The sequence below is a fragment of the Vanessa tameamea genome, chromosome 25 (genome assembly GCF_037043105.1).
Source record: "Vanessa tameamea isolate UH-Manoa-2023 chromosome 25, ilVanTame1 primary haplotype, whole genome shotgun sequence".
NCBI lineage: Eukaryota > Metazoa > Arthropoda > Insecta > Lepidoptera > Nymphalidae > Vanessa > Vanessa tameamea.
Genome location: NC_087333.1, coordinates 8,187,764 through 8,208,464, shown reverse-complemented (window position 1 = coordinate 8,208,464; position 20,701 = coordinate 8,187,764). Strand labels below are relative to the sequence as shown.

Sequence of the window (20,701 nt, the reverse complement as noted above, 5' to 3'; positions counted from 1 at the left end):
GATTAGTCACTATATTCCCTTTCACAAATTCCGATGGGGTTGCACATTTGAAGTAATTGCCGCAGGACGAAGAGTGCTAACATTGTCAACTTCTAAACTCACTTAATCTCTTTCACAGGTACTTATATATGTAGTATATACAGAAAAAAAAACAATATAAGCTCCTGAGATTGGAAAACGTGAAGTTAAAATACTGACTTTCAAAAATCCTACCTGTATCAAGGTCAAATTCGTTTCATGCTCTCTGCGTCCTACGTTACACTGCCGAAATAATCTGCACGCTGTTGACAATCAAAATCATAATATACTTTATTCAAGTGGACTATTATAAACGCGATGGAAATGCCATTTTACAGAACTCTATTAAAAGTAAAGCTACCACCGGTTCGGAATGTAGATTCAACCGAGAAGAACTAGTAAAATCTCAGTAGTTACTAAATACAAAGTTAATTCTGTTAAATACTATTATTTTTAATGTTTGCTGAACCTGTGGCTTTAACCTCGCGATATTTATGGAACTTTATATATAGCACATAACATGTTATCCCCTTGAGAGGTGAATTAAGTAGAAGTAGCCTCTGGCCTTCCCCTAGACTCAAACTATCTCACACCAAAAGCGTGATGAGGTACCAGACAAAGTTACTATATTAGTATAGATACAGATATAGACAACATTACTAAAAGTAAACAAATTTAACTCCACGCTTTTCTATCATCTAAATAATCTTGTGTTGAATAATATTCCTTATTAATAAATAAATATGTTTACCGTTTCAGAAATAAATACCAAAGATATGAGGATAACTAATGGTAACCAAGGGTAAATACTATATACTAAGTTTATTTCCTTAAATAATTGTCATTTAGTGTGATACTGTCCGTTTAGATCTGGAACTGGATATGTCCGCACTTATAATACAAAAATGGTCCCCGTAACAAGAGTTTATGATATCATTTGTCGATATATTACTGGTTTGAAACTAGCTTTTAGTAGTAATTTTGTCCACTTAGGTACATACTAATATATTGATTTTTTTTTTCTTATGTATTATACGAGATATATATAGAAGTTATTTAAAACACGATACTAGTAAAACGAGAGTTTATTTTTAGATGTTCATATAGTTTTGGAGCAGGTATTTGTCTCTTAAAGGTCCAAGTGGTTCCACGAGAACTAGTAAAATAATAATTATCTTGTCTATGACTGTTAAATCACATACATGTTGAGCTAGACGACTACGGTTTTAATCTACGGTCGCTTTTTGAAGTTTCTATTCTGAAACTTAAGTGGAGTCCCAATATATTAATTGTCAGTATTCCCCTCCCCATCTGTGATGCTGTCAAGGTATATAGAACCAATGACATATTAACTCCAAACAGAACGGTTATTTTGGAAAGCCTTTATAACATTCGTTTAATTCAACTATTTTTTTTTTTTATTAATAGGACAAGCTGCCAACCTGGAACTGTGTATTATAACTTTATGTTATATCACAGTGAAAGTAAATTGAACACAATACTCAGGCTCAGTTCACAGAAATAATATACTATTAAATATATACCAAAAGAGCTGTAGAAATAAAGTCAGAAAGACCAAACATTTATTTTATTATAATCATCCAGAATGTTGAGTTTATAAATTAGTTCACGGAGGTTTGGAAATTCCAGTGACAGAAAGCTATAAGGAAATACAATAAAGCTGATTCATCTTCAGTAAAAAAAAAATAATAATATATATATATATAAAGCAATTTATACCAGAGAAGATTATTTAGATGATACATAGAGCTAATACTTGTTGAATGTCAAGCGTCATATATTATATATATTTCATTGTATTTTATTGACATTACTTTGTATTTCAAATGTTGGAAGAGTATAAGTACCGAGTTTCTTGTCGGTCTAAGAATTAGATATATCTTATGGAACTTAGAAAAAATTATCCCCTAAAGGGTGTCAAAGTGGTTGATGTAAGTTTATATGGAAATTCGTCATTTTTCCAAGCTAAATTATATAGTTTAGGCATTTGTTTATAAGTTAAAGACAGTGGTTACAGTAGTTTTAAATATCCATCCCATTAGAGAATTAAATAGGGGGTGAAAATGTATATAAACTCGAGTTTAAAATGAGGTTATTGGCAATGCAGGTTACCCAATACTCTAATACTTATTAAAAAATTGGTAGGTCGCTGAATAATATTTCCGATATTATAACCTACCGGGTACCCGGCTAGTATAATTATAATGTTTAAATTCATTTAAATAAAGACGGTTACTAAATAATATATAAAATACTTAACCAGAGACTTAAACAGATAAAATTAATATGACCTTAAGTTTTTATTAAAACTTAAATAAAACCGGTTACAGTTTAAATCTTCAATGTCGAGATTTACCTACATTTTGTAATCTGTAAAGAATTAAATTATTTTAAAATATGAAAAGTGACCCATGGGCCTACCTATAAACGTAAAAGTATATAATATTGTGATATATGCTATTTAACAGTTTTATATTTAACATAATGACGTAACATATTAATTCAAAGAAGGTACTTAAATACTGAATATCTTAATTTAAATACACGATACAATCACATATAAACTATAAATTGGCCAAAAGTTTTAGCTTTGGTTGATTTAATTTTAAAAATGTCTGCAAAAATAGCAGCGACAGGCAAAGCCCTACAAATATAGAACCTAAACCAATTGTACAAATTGAATATTCAAATAGCAGTTGAAATGAAAAACCAATCACGTCCTGCCCAAAATAACATAACATACATACATACATAATCAGCCTGTAAATTTCCCACTGCTGGGCTAAGGCCTCCTCTCCCGTTGAGGAGAAGGTATGGAGCATATTCCACCACGCTGCTCCAATGCGGGTTGGTGGAATACACATGTGGCAGAATTTCGTTGAAATTAGACACATGCAGGTTTCCTCACGATGTTTTCCTTCACCGCCGAGCACGAGATGAATTATAAACACAAATTAAGCACATGAAAATTCAGTGGTGCCTGCCTGGGTTTGAACTCGAAATCATCGGTTAAGATGCACGCGTTCTAACCACTGGGCCATCTCGGCTTCGGCCCAACATAACGCAGGCTTTATATCATGTTACAATACTATATTTATCTAGACAAAGTGTGACGTTATGTCAGTTAATAGAATAAAGTTAGTCAAAGATAACGTCTAATAATTCCTGCCCACCTGTGAAAACCTAATAAACAGCTGAACTAGACCAAATGGCTTTATAACGAGTCTTAACAGAATAATCATACGTATATCGTAGATTAGTTTAAATCCTTACAAATGACTTCCCAAGAATTGAGTTATATTGACGACGCCCTCAAACCAGATGTTAAAATAATCTGTGACCTAACTTAGCTGAGATAGAAATACAAAGAATCGTACTTTAAAAAATCGAAGTAACTCCAAAAAGAACCCAAATGAATTATTTGTTTAATATCAGTGTTAATAGTTAAATGTCACTGTATATCAATATATATTTAAATGCATTACATTTTTTTTACATTAACATCCTGTAAATTCCCCACTGCTGGGCTAAGGCCGCCTCTCCTTTTGAAGAGAAGGTTTGGAGTACATTTCACCACGCTGCTCCAATGCCGGTTGGTGGATAAATACATTTAATTGCAATGGAATTAAAATGTATATGACATATTTTAAACAATACATTAATTAATTTACACATACACGAAATGCAGTAATCACTTCTTACATTTAATGTAGCGAAAGCTTCTAATGGGCTGCGATGCCTCTTTAAATATTGTCATAACCTTTGGGATTCAGCGACGGTAACAGCTCTTGTGTGAAAGTGAACAACAGCTTCGAAAAACGTTGGCATCTAATGAGATACACCGTACTCCGCGACGGAGACTCCGAACTCGTACAAGTTTGTTTCTAGATTCCAAATGGGCCACCCGATGGTAAGTGGTTAACACCGCGCTGTAACAACAAAACACCACCGACCTTGGAAACTAAAATGTTAAGTCTCTTGGAGTGATACAGAGGTAATTTATACACGAATGAATATATAGGTCAAGGTTATGACGCCAATATCATGTGATAGAAAAGGAAAGGGCGTCGAAGGACAAACTCGCTCTATCCTGAGTAATGGCCAGGTCTAGCGTTCACATATTGTCGCCACATTCTTGGTACTAAGCCAGAAACAACGTGAAGAAAGTCGACGATTGTACAAAGTTTCATCAAATGGGATTACTGGTTAATGTACTTATAAAGTGTTTTAATATTGGTGGACCTATGATCTTAGAGAAAACTTGGGACAGTACTAATAATAACATTAATGTATATGTACTGCCAAGCTAGAGACCTCACAATTCTCTTTCTATTCGCCTATCTATTGCTATACAACACTATCCTACTCTGTTTAACATGTCCATCTCACGTAGCTATTGTTAGAGACTAGCTCTAGCCTCCATACGGTGCTACGTCATAGGATATCATAATTAATTATATCATTAATAATATCACATATTATAAATAGATACAATTATTATTGTAATTAATTGATCGATAATTTGTACAACTTTAGTTAATATTATTTTATATGGAATAACATTTAATAATGGCATGTAACAACATTTCTTATTTTAAAATGATTGAGCTGTCACAAGGAAAACAATTGGATGATTGTGAGGGATTGTAAAGAAATATAGAGAGATTGGAGCATCATTGTAAAACATAATTTTATTTTGCCATCCCGAACTACTGGAATTACACTATACATCTAATATAACACTCAAAATGTTACTGTTCTCACAAGTTATATTCGAGAATGTAATTTCATATTTCATTAACAATATTTAGTTTCCAAACAATACATTCAAATATAGAGTGCCTACAAAAGGTATATGAATAACATTTACGCTAAATTCAATAAATGGGTAGATTAATTATCTAATCAAATCAATTTTATTCAAGTAAAATTCACAATAAAGAAGTTTCGGAAAGCAGCCTCCAGCGAGAAGAAACGGCAAGAAACTCGCATTGTTGCTCTTTTCAAATAAACAGATTTACAATGCTGTTTTTTTTTTTAATAATTACTGTGCTTTTGGAACTCGAGCATAGATCCAGGCGTTTTTTTTTTTAAAGTATTCTTTTAATGAATAATAAGATTTATTTATTAATTTAGACTTAATAAACGAATCAAAGCACCACATCTAGTTCTGGTTTAATAACCACGTAGTCTATACCGTAATTATTGGTTCGTTATTTACCTCTAAATAGAACAAGTGAAATAACTTAACCTTAACCCACACAGGTAATACATTCAAATATACATTTTATAAACACACCATTTAAATCCCAATAAGTAAAATTAATTAACCGATATTATTATTCTTGAATGGCTTAAAGAGATAAAGAATTGTATGTTATACATATAAAAACGAGTATAGGTATGTCTGTTTGAGATTAAAAGAATTTAACCACTTGACCGATTACCACTAACTATATTATTTTATCTTGGAGAAGGTTTTTATACCCTCCACGTTGTTGCTCCTAGCCACTAGATGGCTCTGCAGCTCTCACTGATCACCAAGACAATCATTATCATCAGTGGCGTAGATTAGAAGGTAAGGGCCCCGGTGCATAGGAAAAGAATTGGGCGCTCACCCCCTCTTTCCACCCCCTCTTTAAATTATAGTAAAAAATATTGTGAGCAAGGTCGAAGTTTTCTAGCTTCAATAACTATGGAGTTGGCTGACCCGCTCTTTACAAAGCTTAGGTTAGAGGGCCCCCTGAGCTCCGGGACTGTACCACTAGGCCCTTCGATAGCTACGCCACTGATCATCATCCAGTACTGGTCTACTGCTGGACATAGACCTTATTACTGGACTGTCACTAAGTTCGAAACTCTACTCTCAATTCCAATCTGATGCTGTTGCCAGTATTCGTAAATCGTCACACCACCTAGCAGAAGGGCTTTCGCGACGCTTACCAAGACGTAGTATCCACTCCAAAACACATCCATCGTTCCAAAAGTCATTATCTGCGACATATACGACCAGCCCACTGCCACTTCAGCTCACTTATCCTTGGTCTATGTCGAAAATTTTGGTTCTCCGTCAGACCACCAAATTTGAACGTTCTGAAGAATTATGAAAACTAGCAATGCTATCCTGTAAGAGCTCATTTCGTATCTCACTCAGGAAATTTTGAAAACCGATTTAATGGTACGCTATTATGATACGTGAATCCTTTAGTCTTCTAATTATAAAGAATTCTGCATAACTATATGAGTTTCTGACAATCACGGTCGTGTTCCGTGGTGAGTGTCGAGTTTGTTTACCGAATAGCGCTACTGGACAATTAAGACGGATTTATGGCAAATGAATCTGTATCAAACGAATGCAAGCGAGAATAAAAAATTGAGTTAAAAGGTTTAAAATAAATGGATACAAATATTTCATCCTCTCAAACAACTAACTAAAAACCCGATCCGATAATACCTTTAAGTGTACGAACAAATACTGTTATTAATGATTTAGTAAATGCTGTAATGGTGTCTTGGCGACTTGGCGCCGTAAATTGTCCTAAATTAACTGTGCGTCGAGACAGTACCTACTGGTGTGCTTAAAATAAAATAGCTATAATCAAAATGAAATCCTGTATATTATTTTACATTTGCGACGTAAACAAATTAATAAATTTAAATAACACGTTAAAAACTATAACATTCGATACAAGTAAACTAAACTAAATAGTTATTTCAGGTTATTTGCGTCAGAATTAAATTCTGATGCAGACCTTGTCGTGGGAATTTCAAAAAATATTGACTGCTTTGTCTACAGGGGACTTTAAAGATAACCTCGCTGCAGAGACAACTTTTTAGGTTTAAGGGCTTGTTTCTGGACTTCACGAGTCTACTAGTGAGTGAGCCAGGACTTTATCAAACTAAGCATAGTTTTGTTGTGTTGAGATCGCTTTCATTTTTACCAAGGGCTTAACTTGGGTACAACCATTGAACTCCAATAAAATGATTCATTCTTTAAAACTGAAACACATCGAAATATCGTTAATGCCATCCGTTTACGTAAAACCAACGAAAGCACGTAAACTATTTTACGAGCAGTAATTGCGAGGTAGTCAACCTTTGCATGTTTATACAGTAGTCTATTAATTTACGACGTATATATCGGTCGATCACCTAAGCCCAGGGATCTGCCAGTAAATATATGTATGGTGGTATGATAATTTACCATCTTTACCTGTAGAACTAATAAACGAAAAGCACAGACAATATAAATTGTTACATTTTTCTTAATTCAGAGCGTAAATTTAGGTAGGCAATAAATAAAAGGAAAAAATTTGACAGTTAAGATCCTAAATAAAGTAAGGCAACCACTGTGTCCTTTCTTAACGAGCGATGTACTTAGAACCTTTATCCGGCACCTCCATTTTTTCGTTTTTATTAATATTAATTGCGCTGGCAGTTAGAGATAGAGCAAGCCCAATTTTTTTTTGTCTTAGTAGAATCCAAGCCCTATGGAAAAACTTACGTCGTTGATTGATTTGAGTTCGAATTGAGTTTGAAAGTTGACACACTCGGCTCATCAATTCTAGATTTGTCTGACTCAAATATAAAATCCGTAGGACGAATATAAACTAATGTTACGCTACGCCTCGTTTAAAATATAACATTTTAGTCCTTACACTAAGAAGTTTAAAATCCTAGATTTTATATTCACGACATTTCCAGATTGTCTTAGAGCAACAGAATAAAGATGTGTTTATAATTTGTTAATATGATTTAGCCTTTAATGTTAAGAATACAAATTGAATCCATTTTTGTTCGGGACGTTACTTAAAACGAAGTCCGTCTGTCTATACGTAAAAGTAATAAGAGTACTCGGGTTATACGATTATAGCTGATGTCTTTGTAATATAAAAAGGTCTACCTAACTTTTTCTTTTTATTGATTTTATTGGTGGTAGGGGTTTGTGGGAATCCGTCTGGGTAGGTACCACCCACTCGTCACTTATTCAGCCGCTAAATAGCGCAACTTATCGTTAGTGTTGTATTCTGGTTTGAAGGGTGAGTGAACCCGTGTTTTTTACACAAGGGACATTACTTTATAGTTCCCAGGATTGGTGGCGTAATGACGATGTTAAGAATGGTTAACCTAATCTGTGGGCGGTGGTTTCATCAGGTGGTATATTTGCCAGTCCTACCTACTACAATTCTTAAAAATGCTACAATAATTTGTTATATTATTATTATGAAGTTATTGACCTATTCAAACTTCTACTAATAATTTAAATACTATAATTACTGATTTTTCGACATGGACCTTATTCTTATGTAGCCTCACGACGTACTTTCAAATAGTGTTGCATATCGATAGTCAACTATCGAGAGATAATCGATTGTCTATCGATAGTTAAGGTGTAAGCAATAGTATTGATGGTATATCGATGTTATCACATATCAATATTATCGATACTATCGATATCGATGATTCTGCAACATTGCTGTCAAATATTATAGATACTAATCAAAGACAATGAGATTTAGACATAGAAAAATTTACAAATTCTTAAATTATTAACGCAATTGTTTATAAATACAAAATTAGAATTTCTTTCATATTTTTTTGGGTTCGTAACAATATCTTAGATGTAAGCATAACTTAACTTTTCAATTTTGTCTGTCAATAATAAAGTCAGACAAAGTTGAAACAGAGACCAATTATATTGAGTTTCTTGTGAATTCAACTCGGCATTTATCACTGGTGGTAGGTTTATATTCAATTTAATCTGACACGTGCAGGTTTCCTCACGATGTTCTATTCACAACTAAACAAAGCAAGATAAATTAAGCACAAATTAAGAATATGGAACTGGTGGCTCAGGTTTGAAACTTAGTTTAAGATCCACGCCAACTTGCCTTAAAAAAAATTATCGTAAAAAATAAATAAAATGAAGTTACTTTTTTGTAGTTCCAAATCTCCCTCTGTATAAATAGTCCCGAATCGGGAGAATCTTACTCCACTGAAGGTTATTTTAAATATATTTCAATATAGTGAATCACACGGCGACAGGACGCGAGTTTAACATTCCCAACGGGGATGAGCCGCCATCTTGGAGTCAACGACATTTTGGCGCCGCGCCAAATGTTCTAGCGCTAGCTAAAACCTTGTTATAGTTATTTTATAAATAGTGAAAGTTTTGATCTTATTCTACTATGTTGACAATAAAATTGGTCTCAATATTATTCTTACTTGAGTTTCCAGTTAGAATATTATTTTAGTAATAAGTTTATCAAAATATAAATGAAACAATGTTACTAATAACAAAATTAGAAAGTAACTATTTTTATTTATTCTAAATAATAATTTTAATCATAATCATTACTGAAGGAACTCATGTAAAAATAAAAATGGTTAAAAATAATTCACAAAAACTTGTTCATAAAAGAAGTAAGGAAAAGAGCATCTTGTTTCGTGAACTGCCCACGCGTCTGCAACTAACGGATTGTCGCTGTACTGAAATTAAACGAAAATGGCATAATTTGCGAATATCAATTAAAATATATATTAATAGATCAAGTTAGGTATAAATTTGTTAGGAATATAGCAATTAGAAAAAAGTGAAAAAATGTCTATGTATAAGTCTTTTGAAATCTCATTGTCTTTGATTTAATATTTGACAGCGCGCCAGAATTAGCGCAGAGGATATAGAGAAGACCAAGAACTCAACAGTGATAACAATACAAAGTATACTATTTATTGTGACCATCCAGACTGCCCATAATTCTACAGAATATTTATTTCGTATAATAAATTATGTTCATAATGTCAAAATAAAATAAATATACTTATTTTATAAACTGGTACCAATTCTCAGTGGAACAATATTCTTCAGTCTTTGTGTGCACGATACGTGCGTGGTAAAAGCAGTTCGAAAAAAAACATTTTTAAAAAGATTGTACCATAGAATAAGAACGAATTCAAATAAAAATAATTATAATATGATTTAAGCAAAAACTTTTCTGATTTATACAATAATAGCTAATGAAGTTCTTATGGAACTCTTATATTATTATAAAAGTCGATAATTTCAAAAACAGTTGCCAGATAAGGTAAGTATTGTTTTGTATGATGTATATTTTATGAATGCATTATGTTAAATTCACTGGACCTTCTAAAGTTAATCTTTTTTTAATTAAATCTAAAAAAAAAAAACAATAATATTAATTGCTGTTAAACTTATTCGCGCCCAAAATAATGTCGCGTCAATCTTGCCATTTGTGTTTGTTAAAACTGCGTAAATATTATTAAAATGATTATTACACTAATTATAAACAATTAACAAAAAATATGAATTATATATGAATGCTTATTAAAAAACGTGTTCCGATAATATATCAAATATTATAAGGCAAAGTCACATCATTTTTGAAAAAAGATAAATGAATCTGTAAACGGAACACTCATTTTTATAATTCAGCTTATTATAAAAATGTGTTCTTTACGACGGAAGACAGCTGTTCAATTATGATAAAAGGACTATATGACAAGTGCTGCCGTACTTTGAATATTTTTTCCAAGTTATTATTTAACTGCACCTGTTAGAATAGTATGTGTAGGTCGAATCTTACAATGACTTTTTAAACCAATTGCACTTAAATTATCGACCTTAATTTTTTCCTGAAATTACAAAAATGTTTCTTTACATTTTTGGTTCTGTTGAGAAATTAGATAACCTAGCAAAGTACATATGGTAATTAGTTCCACAAAAATAAGTTACGCTCTACATTATACAGTATCCACACTAGGCTGTATGGAGACAACTTAAGAGGAAGACTGAAAAAAGAGATGAGAGACTTTATGATGTTTATCTTGATTAATGTGCAAATAGAGTTAGTAACTATGAATAATACTAACTCTTTGTCGTTTTTTCGACCGAGTCAAGTAATGTTCTTGCGTGCTGGTTATTCTTTGTGTAGGCAAGTGACACAGGAGTTGATAAGGCTCACAAGTACATATGTATGTGCACAAGCACCGTAATAATCAATTCACTATTGTAGTTGTTTATAACCTAATCTATATCAATTATATTAAAAAAATGTCACTTAAGCGCAATTCAATTGTAACATTGATACAATTTAACCATTTTACTATTCTAGTTGAATAGGAATACAGTACTACACAGCGATCCAGAGATCAGCGAGTTACGTTTCGGTCGAATTTTAATCCAAAACGTATCGTAACCGATATAAATTTGTAGAATAAACTGCTAATGTATTACAATTTATTTCATAAAGTGTTGTAGGCCGGGCCAGATTACCATTAGGCAATGTAAGAAATTACCTAAAGGGTCCGACTTCGACTCGACCGACCGAGGGATCTCTAAACAGGCTAAAAAAAAAAGGTCATAGCATTCCTTCGGAATGTAATTAAAACAACATCGTAATTATAAATATCAGTGCATTATGGTGTAAAATATATATTGTAGGAAGTTAGAAAAGTGTAAAGGGATCCCTTTGCATCTGACATGCATTGCTTAGAGTCCATGACACTGTTAATCCAGCCCGGTAGTAGGTAACTTTAACGTGTTTTTCCATCGATTATAAGTGAACAACGGTCATTATAGTCTAAATTTGTTGTGATACTTTTTATCATAATATAGTATTATGTTAATTATTCTAAAAATAAAATACATCGTGTAAGTAGGTCCATACTTTTTAGTTGATTCTGTTCATATCGAGATCGACCGTATCGTAATTAGCCGTCTCATCGTCTGTCTAGCGCGGTCGCCATTTTGAAGTGGAGATTACTTTTTAATGCGTGTTTTTTTGAGGCAAAGGTAGGGTTGTGTTAGCCTAAAAACGTTTTTCCTTAGTTATTATTCGTAAAAGACAATGAGTTTAAAATTTTTATAATATCCTTGTTGACTTGTAAATTTAATTAATATTATTTTTGGGGTAGCTGTAACGTCCCAATTGTTTACGAATATCTCCTTACAAGCTTATGCGACCATGTTTTAAAAATAAACTTGGTAAAATTTAAATGAAAATAGTTTAGAATTGGTCGAACGGGCCGTAGGTTGTAGCTATTTATGTTATAGGTGTAATACCATGTGGTTTAAACTTGCTTCTTACAAAATTTCATCAAATTTGGTTTAGTTATATCACATATATGTAGGTGTGTTCTGCGTAACAGACAGACAGACAGAGTTATACAACACAAACCCAGTTCATGATTTGTGATAGAATTCGGTCGAAAGACGTTAGAGGTGTTGTATTATAGAACTATGTATATTTAATTGTAAAAACAGTACATATTAAATTTGAAAACAGTGTGAATAGAAGAAATAATAAAAATAAACTTCCGTATATATAAATGAAATAATTTTGAATATTTTTCTGTTTAGCATAAAAAATTAATAAATTTAATTATTTTCAATATGGCAAACCTAGGAGATCTCTGTCAAATTGTGAGTAAAAATAGCGATTTGCGAATAAGACCCATTGTTTGACGAATCGACGGTCATTAGAGATATCCAGAGTACAGTTAGCCCTCATTCAGGATAGAATAGAATTTACTATAACTAGCTGTAATATGTTCCGTGGGAACTTTTATATTTGAATTATTAACTCTTAAATAAATATTTACTTTGTATGAGGTATTTTTTTTTAATCTTTTTATACGATTCGTTGTCGCTTAGAACACTTTAATCTCGGAGCGACACGGAATTCTTTTATGGGCTTTTAAAATTAACTATAAAAAATTCAAATGAGGAAATGTTTGTAAGGTATCTGATGAATCCAATTTTGTAATTCCCACATTATATTTGTTTAAACTATGTACCCAACACTCAAATATATCATGTTATGGTTGTCCCTCGGCTTATTTATAAAAATAAATAAAAAATTGAAAAAAAAAAACATTGCATGCATTTTTAAATAGCAACTACAGCTGTCGTTTAGTTCATTACGAGACAAAGAACCAGGAAATATAATGTATTTATGGTGCAAATATCTTTGACTTTTCCCAGACGTCAAAATTAAACAGACAATTCATTTGTGTCAAATACGAAAGAACAACAACAAAAATAAACATTGAGCTGTTTGGTGACACTCAACAGCGTGTCGACATGCAGAAAAATTTAGACGCCTACAGGAAGGATCAAGTGAAGTAGAACTTCAGATTGGAATGAGTACTTACAGTGGATAAGCCGAGATGGCCCAATGGTTAGAACGCGTGCATCTTAACCGATGATTACGGGTTCAAACCCAGGCAAGCCAATGACAAATCTGGATTGAAGCGCCTGCATAAAAATTGCATCGAACCATCATAAGCGATGGGAAGAACATCGGAATTACCTGGTGGGAGGCATGCGATATGGAAAGCACATTTGCCCTGAAGCGTTGAATCGACAGAACGAGAGGAAAATTAAAGATTTTTATTTAAAGCAAAAATCACAAGATTTGCTTGGATCACAAAGTTCTATGCCCTAACTTACCCGTCTACACTTTATCAGAATCGTAATCTAGGGTGCATGAACTGCAAAATGCACCTCGCCGCTCCTCTTGGGTCATCGATACTGGACCATTGAATAATTTTTGGAAGGGAAGAGAGATCGCCAGGACACTTTTTGCACGTGGATTTTGTCCTTAAGGCTGTACTGTTAAAAGCTTCCGATAATAATAACTGACAGTAAATAATCCTTCAAGCCTCACAAAATATTTTATGCTGAACATTTTAGGCGGATATCATTTTATTTTTTTTAGAAAAAATATTTTTAGCGGCATCAAGTGACCTTTTTAGACCTTTACTCTATGAAAACTCCTTTTCATCTTATATTTTAAGTTTTTTTGAGCACTGAAGCTTTTCGTATTTTTAATAAAAATGTTATTATAATATTAATCCAATGTAGTGTATTAAGATTACATCTCAAGCTGATGAGTGTCGTGATTATGTCTCGACTTCACTTCTAAAACTACTTAAGCTTATATCGAAAAAGTAGAGCACTCGGCATGACGCAAATAAAACCGAATAAAACTCAATATTCAGTTACTCGAAGTAATTAGCACTCAGTACCTTGGTATATCATTTTAAAAAAATAAGTATTGTAAACCGTATCTCAAATAGTAGTAACCATTTATTTTCCAAGAGGTTTAAATAAATATATTTTTTTAATTAATATTAGACACAATAAACGCATCGAGCAAAACAGTTCTTCCACAAAACTTACGATTAAAAATTATAATAAGTATTTACATGTCGAGTAAAATGATTAAAATCTCTTATCGTAAATAAATACTCTTTATAAAAAACGATTACAAAATAAAAAGCTAAGCTATTCGATATGGTACTATTGGACAAAGCACTAACTTATCTTCAAACTGCAATTAGATAGTCCTTGAATAAATTTATGGCTATGTCGGCGCATGAACTCGCTTCACGGTGAATCATGGTCACTGTGTTGCTAGCTTAAATTTTTTTTCAGATAATTATTAATTAAAAAAATATATATCAATTTTTTAAAACAGTTCCAAAATATTAGAATTATTATACATTACAAATATGAAAAGTATGTAATATTGTTATCATTTTATTGATTGTATAAATATATAGTTATTACTTTAAAAATCAACTTAAATACTCGAAATACACGATACATTTAATAAGACAATTTGAAAAATAAGTAATATAAAAAATAATAATAAATATTTTCCCTAAAATGGGCACAAGATTTATCATAGCCACATTCCCACCCCGAGCGACATCGTTCGTTCCCGTTCACTCGATGTTTCCTTCACATTGCTTCATTCGAGCATAAGCCAGTCAGTCAGCGGGCTGTAGCAGACGTGATACACAGTTCAAAAAATACTTTTAACTTATTATATCAAATAAAAATACACAAATATGAGGGAAATTGTGCATGTGCAGGCTGGACAGTGCGGTAACCAGATTGGCGCTAAAGTAAGTGACATTTTTTTTAAAATTAGCAACGTTTTTTTCAGCCGGTTTGCGCGTTTAAATATTATTTGAAACTTTTTAAAGCCAAGTTTAAGTTGTAGTTTTTCTTTTAATAATAAAAACATAATTTTTATTTCAAATATACCTACGTAGTTTTGTTTTTTGAGTAATTATACATTATATTAAATACATATTTAACAACGAATGCTGGTTTTGTCAACGTGTAAGAATACATCGTCAATTGAAATTAAAACTGCCGACGATGCTGAATAAAATATTTTCGTGTCAACTTACATGTAATTATTTCATAACAACTTAGAAGTTATTTAATACGGATATATTTTTATATTAAATGTGTTTCAATCTCTTATACTACGTTATGGTAACTTTAATACTTTACCGAATTACAATTGATTGATTTAAAAGATTTTATGTGTACGATAATTCGAAAAAGAATAGAAACACATTTCGAATGACACTATCTTTTTTTTTATTTTTATTATAAGAAAAACAGTCAAAGGAATAACCATTATATTTTAAAGAATGAGCTAAGACCGGTGTTATTTTTTGTTTTACATTTATTACAACAATGAGCTACATAAAAAGTTTATATTCAAACTTTTTGGTTAGAATCTATTTTAATGTATCTAAGTGTGACGAGCGTGATTCTAGCTACGATTATTTTTATTGGAGCAAAGCAAATGATATGCTTTCTCTAGACTAGCTGGGTTTCGGTCCAACTTATAATGGATTATAAAAAATTGTATTAAAAAATTGAATAACCGGTGAAAGTACGTTTTTACGGTAAATCGATATGATTTTTTTATTAAAGAGAATCCATTTGACATCTTCGGCCTAATTTGAAATCTGAATAAATATAATTTACTATATAATATACTTAACATTTTATACTTACATGAAATCAACAATATTAACTTAAAACTTGTGATTTTTATTTGTGATCTTAAATTGTTTTTGTAACATATATCTACTTCAAATATTATTAATTAAATTGCTATCTTGCAAAGTAGATAGAAAAACTTGCCTATCTTTGTCATGGAACAAATTAGAGATGCAGACGAAAAAGGAATATTTGGTCCAGACTAGGCATAAAACTCTGAGAAAAGTCATGTAAAATTAAGTTTTATTTAAATATTTATGTCTTTGCGGTCTAGATATAGATATGTGAATATTTCTTGTCTCTTTCAAAGTCATTGTTTGTAAGCAGGATAGGCATTAGTTGTTCTAAATCGAAATATTCTTTATTCAAGTAGACTCATAAAAGTACTTTTGAATCGTCATGTTGAATTAAATTGAAAGCTTTAAAAAATTAAGTTGAATTAAACCAACATTCATTCATTTTGATGGACATATAATTATGAATATCCATTTTTTTTTAATTCCATTTTTACTTTAAAGTAAAGTGTAATTAAGATCTATATTACTGATAGTGCTTCAATCCGCTTTTTTTTAAGTTTTTTTTATTTATGACAAGTCAACACTGATTCTACAACTTCCGGTGTAAGAAGTAACGATACGAGTTGTAAATAAAATAAAAAATTAAATTAAATGAATGGCAACAAAAAACATACAAAACGTTATATCGAATTCCATTTATAGTTCTTTTTTGTAATATTGAAATTAAACATATTAAAATACTTAATATTAGAACAGTAACTTTCATCAATAGAAGTGGCATTTTTAAAATAATCTCAACATCTCAATCCTTTGATCTTCCCAATATTACTGTTGGGAGAAATTCAGAAGAAAAAGTCAAATAATCTACGGACAAGTCGTATTTTTCAAGTAGGTTTAATATCACTAAATAGAATAAATAATATGTACAACGTTACATCTCTCACACACAAAATATTCGCAACGAAAACCAATCATACAATTAGTATGGCGAAATAATTGCCCTTACATTGGGTTCAAGTGCGATAAAAGAATTATTAAATAGAAACGTCTCTGACCGTTAGCGACCGTTATTTTATCATCAGAACACTTTCGAATATGGAACTAGCGATTACATTTCAAATGCGAATAAAGATTTAAATGTAGAACGCATTCTATGAATGAAGCTTTGATAATGGACCTAGAATACTGCAGTCGATGTGTGTTATTTTATGAAATAAGTTTGAATTCAGAACAATGACAATTTCTTATCATTTCAATAGTCATACGATTATGTTTACAAATGTAGATTGTATTGTCATAGTTTAGTCATAGACATTACTAAACAAATATTTCATGAGAATCGATTAAAATTATATTAATCTGTATGAAAACTGTTTACTAAAAGTTTTACCGGAAAGAATACTATTAATAGTTGAAATAGATTTTTATAACAAACAAAATGACTTCGCTTGTTCAAAATAATAATTTAATTAGTACTATTATTTACACGATCACAATGATGACCTGAGCTTTTGATTTTTTTTTTTTTAATTAGACTCCCTTACGTTGTAATATTGCATTATTCCTGATAACAAAAGCTATTCAACTTAAACAAAACCAGATACAAAGAATAGTTGTAAATACAGTAGTTCAAAGACTAATGAGTTTTATTCATTTTAAAACGTTAATCCGACATTTTCGAAGTTCTTAAAAATGGCCATAAAAGCTATTTGAACGTACATAAAAAAAGATTACACGCTCCCGATTCACAAAGGAGTATTTATACCCAACTATGATGGCGGACAGATGTCTGTATGGGCAAACAGTAAATGCTGTGATGACGCTTAAAAAATAAACTTAGGTATACATACATATAAACTGATTGTTGCTGACTGCTGTTTCTTTATGCACGGCGATAAAATAATCATTCGATCAATCAATTATTTGGACTTATAATGATGGACCATGAAGTAGTTGCCGATATTGGCAAATAAAAAAATATAGGTTTTGATTATTTATTGATTGCTTAGTAAGCATGATGTTACAGGAAAAACTAAACAAATTAAAACAACATTATATGCAAATATTTAAGCGAAAATGAAACACAGCAAATCAATATTTATCACCGACGCGACATCTTGGGTCACGTCCATAAAAATTAAAAACATAACATTCGATTTTCAAATTCAATAGCGTGATTCACGCATGGAAGTCGCCGCCGTGCGCCGAATATTACATTAGCGGCGTAATGGCGGTCGGCCGGCCATATACGCTCCTATTGTGACGAATATCCTGCCACATACGGCTCATTTGGATTTTTGACGTCTTAATTTGATCAATTAACGCTTGATAAGGAGTTGGAATGTGATCTAGATTACCTTTTAAGACTGAATGTCACCGTTTAAATGGACTTTGTTACATTATATAAGGTTAAAAGTTGAAACAGTTGCAACGAAGTTTTAGCGCACCCGATTTAGTTGGCGTGTAAGTATGTTCTTAATTTGAAATTAAGATGTTTCAAACATTTGGGGATTAGTACTACTATCCTTACTTACTTGGAATTAAAATAATATAGTATCTAATTTAATTTAATTGTATGTAAATATGTTTGACTAAGTATTTACTAGCAGCAGTTTTAGAATGACAATAATTATTTAAGAATGTTCTAGAAAAGTAAATTAGAAGTATGCGAATATACTCTTATTAGCGTACGTAAGAACTAGTTTTACTTATAAAATAATATAATGTTTCTTTTATAGCAGAATAAAATAAGCGTACGAAATGCTACCTTTTAATATTATTTATGATGTAACGTTCCCATTGGCCATTACATTTTTGCCTTTTTTTACTTTCTCCAAAATAGACCAAAACACTAGAGATAAAGTTAGTTTGAGCAGAAAGACATAGGCTACCTTTTTTAATTCACGCCTCGGTTGGATACAATGGGGGTGACGGTTTGTTTGATAGGTAGTTTTATAAATTTCGCGCCCACAAAGCTCGGTTCAGCTAGCTTTAGTAGCTGCGTATATAGCCTATTCCAATCGAAGTAGGAATAAAGATAAACCGTAGATTTACGTATTTCATGCATTTTAATCAGACCTGCTGTTCTATATTGATCAAAGTGTTGGGCTACAAAGGGAATGACTGAAAGACAATTGCATGTGGTGGAGATGAGAATGTTTAGAGGAGTGTGTGGTGTTAAGCGAATGGATAAAGTAAGGAATGAGTACATAAGAGGAAGTTTGAAAGTGGCACCGGTATCCGAATAGTTGTGTGCAACCCGGCTGTCATAGTATGGGCATGTTATGCGGAGAATGGATCATGTTGTGAGGAAGCTCTTGAGCATGGACGTGGATGGATATAGAAGAAGGGGACGACCAAAGAAACGATGGAAGGAAGACGTGTGAAAGACGATATGTCTGGAAATAATGTTACTTGTGAGATGACGTCAGACAGAAGTATGGAAGACGAAGACATTCTGCGCCGATCCCAAATAAAATTGGGATAAGGGCAGGAGGAAGACATTTGCGGTTATCCATTACACTTTATGCCTAATGCGTAAATAATAATTACTGTATTCATTTACTTGTCTGCCTTCCTTAAGTAACAAAAACAGTAGAATACCGTGTATACACCTAAAATTGTATCCTAAATTTAAAGTTTCTCGTCTGAAACCAGAGACAAGAAACCAGTGTTAAACATAAATAAATATCAGATCTTTGTCTCTGGTATATCTCATTTAACTAAAATAAATGCGTAGAGGGGGTTAAAATGAGTTCTAATTAAGGAGATGCGTCGGTCCGTCCTGAGGAAACTATCCATTTGAAAACGTCGTGACATTTCGTGTTCTTAATTTAAACACGGATTTCAAAATGGACGACATGAAATGGTTTTCGTATTCGGTCCGTTAAGCTAATGCCTCGTAATTAATCATTAAAAATATACTTGAATTTAACTTGATAAAGATTATAATTAGAAGTTATTGGTTAATTAATCAATTTTAAAGAAAAAGTAACATTCTCCGTTTTTTCTGTACGTTTTTAATTTACGCGATGTTTCTAGAAACTACACAACTGATTTTATTGTCAACTCTGGGGTAATCCATTAGTAGCTTAAATTCTTAATGTACCATTTTATTCACTTATATTAGTTTATGATTTATAGCTCACTACTTTTAGCCCGTGTGTTTGTGTGTGAGAGTGTTAGGTGTTGCTGTTGTAGGTATTAAAAAGAAGCCTATGTCTTCCCTTGGAGTTCAATCTTGCTTCACACCAAATTTCATCAAATTCGGTTCAGTTTTTTAGACGTAATAGCGTAACAGACAGAGTTACTTTCGCATTTATAATATTAGTATGGATAAAATTTAGTTGTCTTAGTAATGGTCGCTCCTGTCAAAAATGCCATTATGAATAATATGACAATGGAAACTTAAAATGATTAGGAAAAATATTTTGCCAGAAAAAAATATTTTACTTTCTATAAGCTGTAAAAAGTGTAATTACGTCTGTCTGTCTAGGCAGGTTATTAATATGGTCACGATTTCGCTGACTCATATAGTAGTCATTTCAGTTTCAGGAAAATTTATCTGGAATTGAAATATAAATTAGTTGAATCACAGATAACGATCGTGACTAGCTACAAAAGAAAACGTCACTGTTTGTTCTTGGATCTTAAAATAATATTTAAAGAAAAAAAAAACATAAAATGAACAACTATACTATAACAGAGTAACTATTTCAGTCTTTATTTGTGTTTAATGAAAGCCTTTATGTTAATAATTCTTATATATAAAAAAATATACATTTATCAAACAAAACATAAATTAATTTTACGG

The 20,701-nt window shown here is 31.8% G+C and overlaps 3 protein-coding genes across 3 annotated transcripts in view; all 3 read left to right on the top strand.

The window, feature by feature from the left end:
* Positions 1-20,701, top strand: part of LOC113396223 (mitochondrial S-adenosylmethionine carrier protein-like) — a 260,338-nt gene that overhangs the window by 176,437 nt on the left and 63,200 nt on the right. The gene's annotated exons all lie outside the window — the stretch shown is intronic.
* LOC113392855 (trafficking protein particle complex subunit 2-like protein) overlaps positions 1-20,701 on the top strand; it is a 177,136-nt gene that overhangs the window by 94,703 nt on the left and 61,732 nt on the right. The window lies entirely within an intron of this gene.
* The window catches only part of LOC113396217 (tubulin beta chain-like), a 34,314-nt gene continuing 28,410 nt past the window's right edge, over positions 14,798-20,701 (top strand). The window contains exon 1 of the mRNA XM_026634074.2: positions 14,798-14,973. Within this exon, the coding sequence (XP_026489859.1) occupies positions 14,917-14,973 (57 nt within the window). The 5' untranslated portion in view covers positions 14,798-14,916. The remainder of the gene's footprint in view (positions 14,974-20,701) is intronic.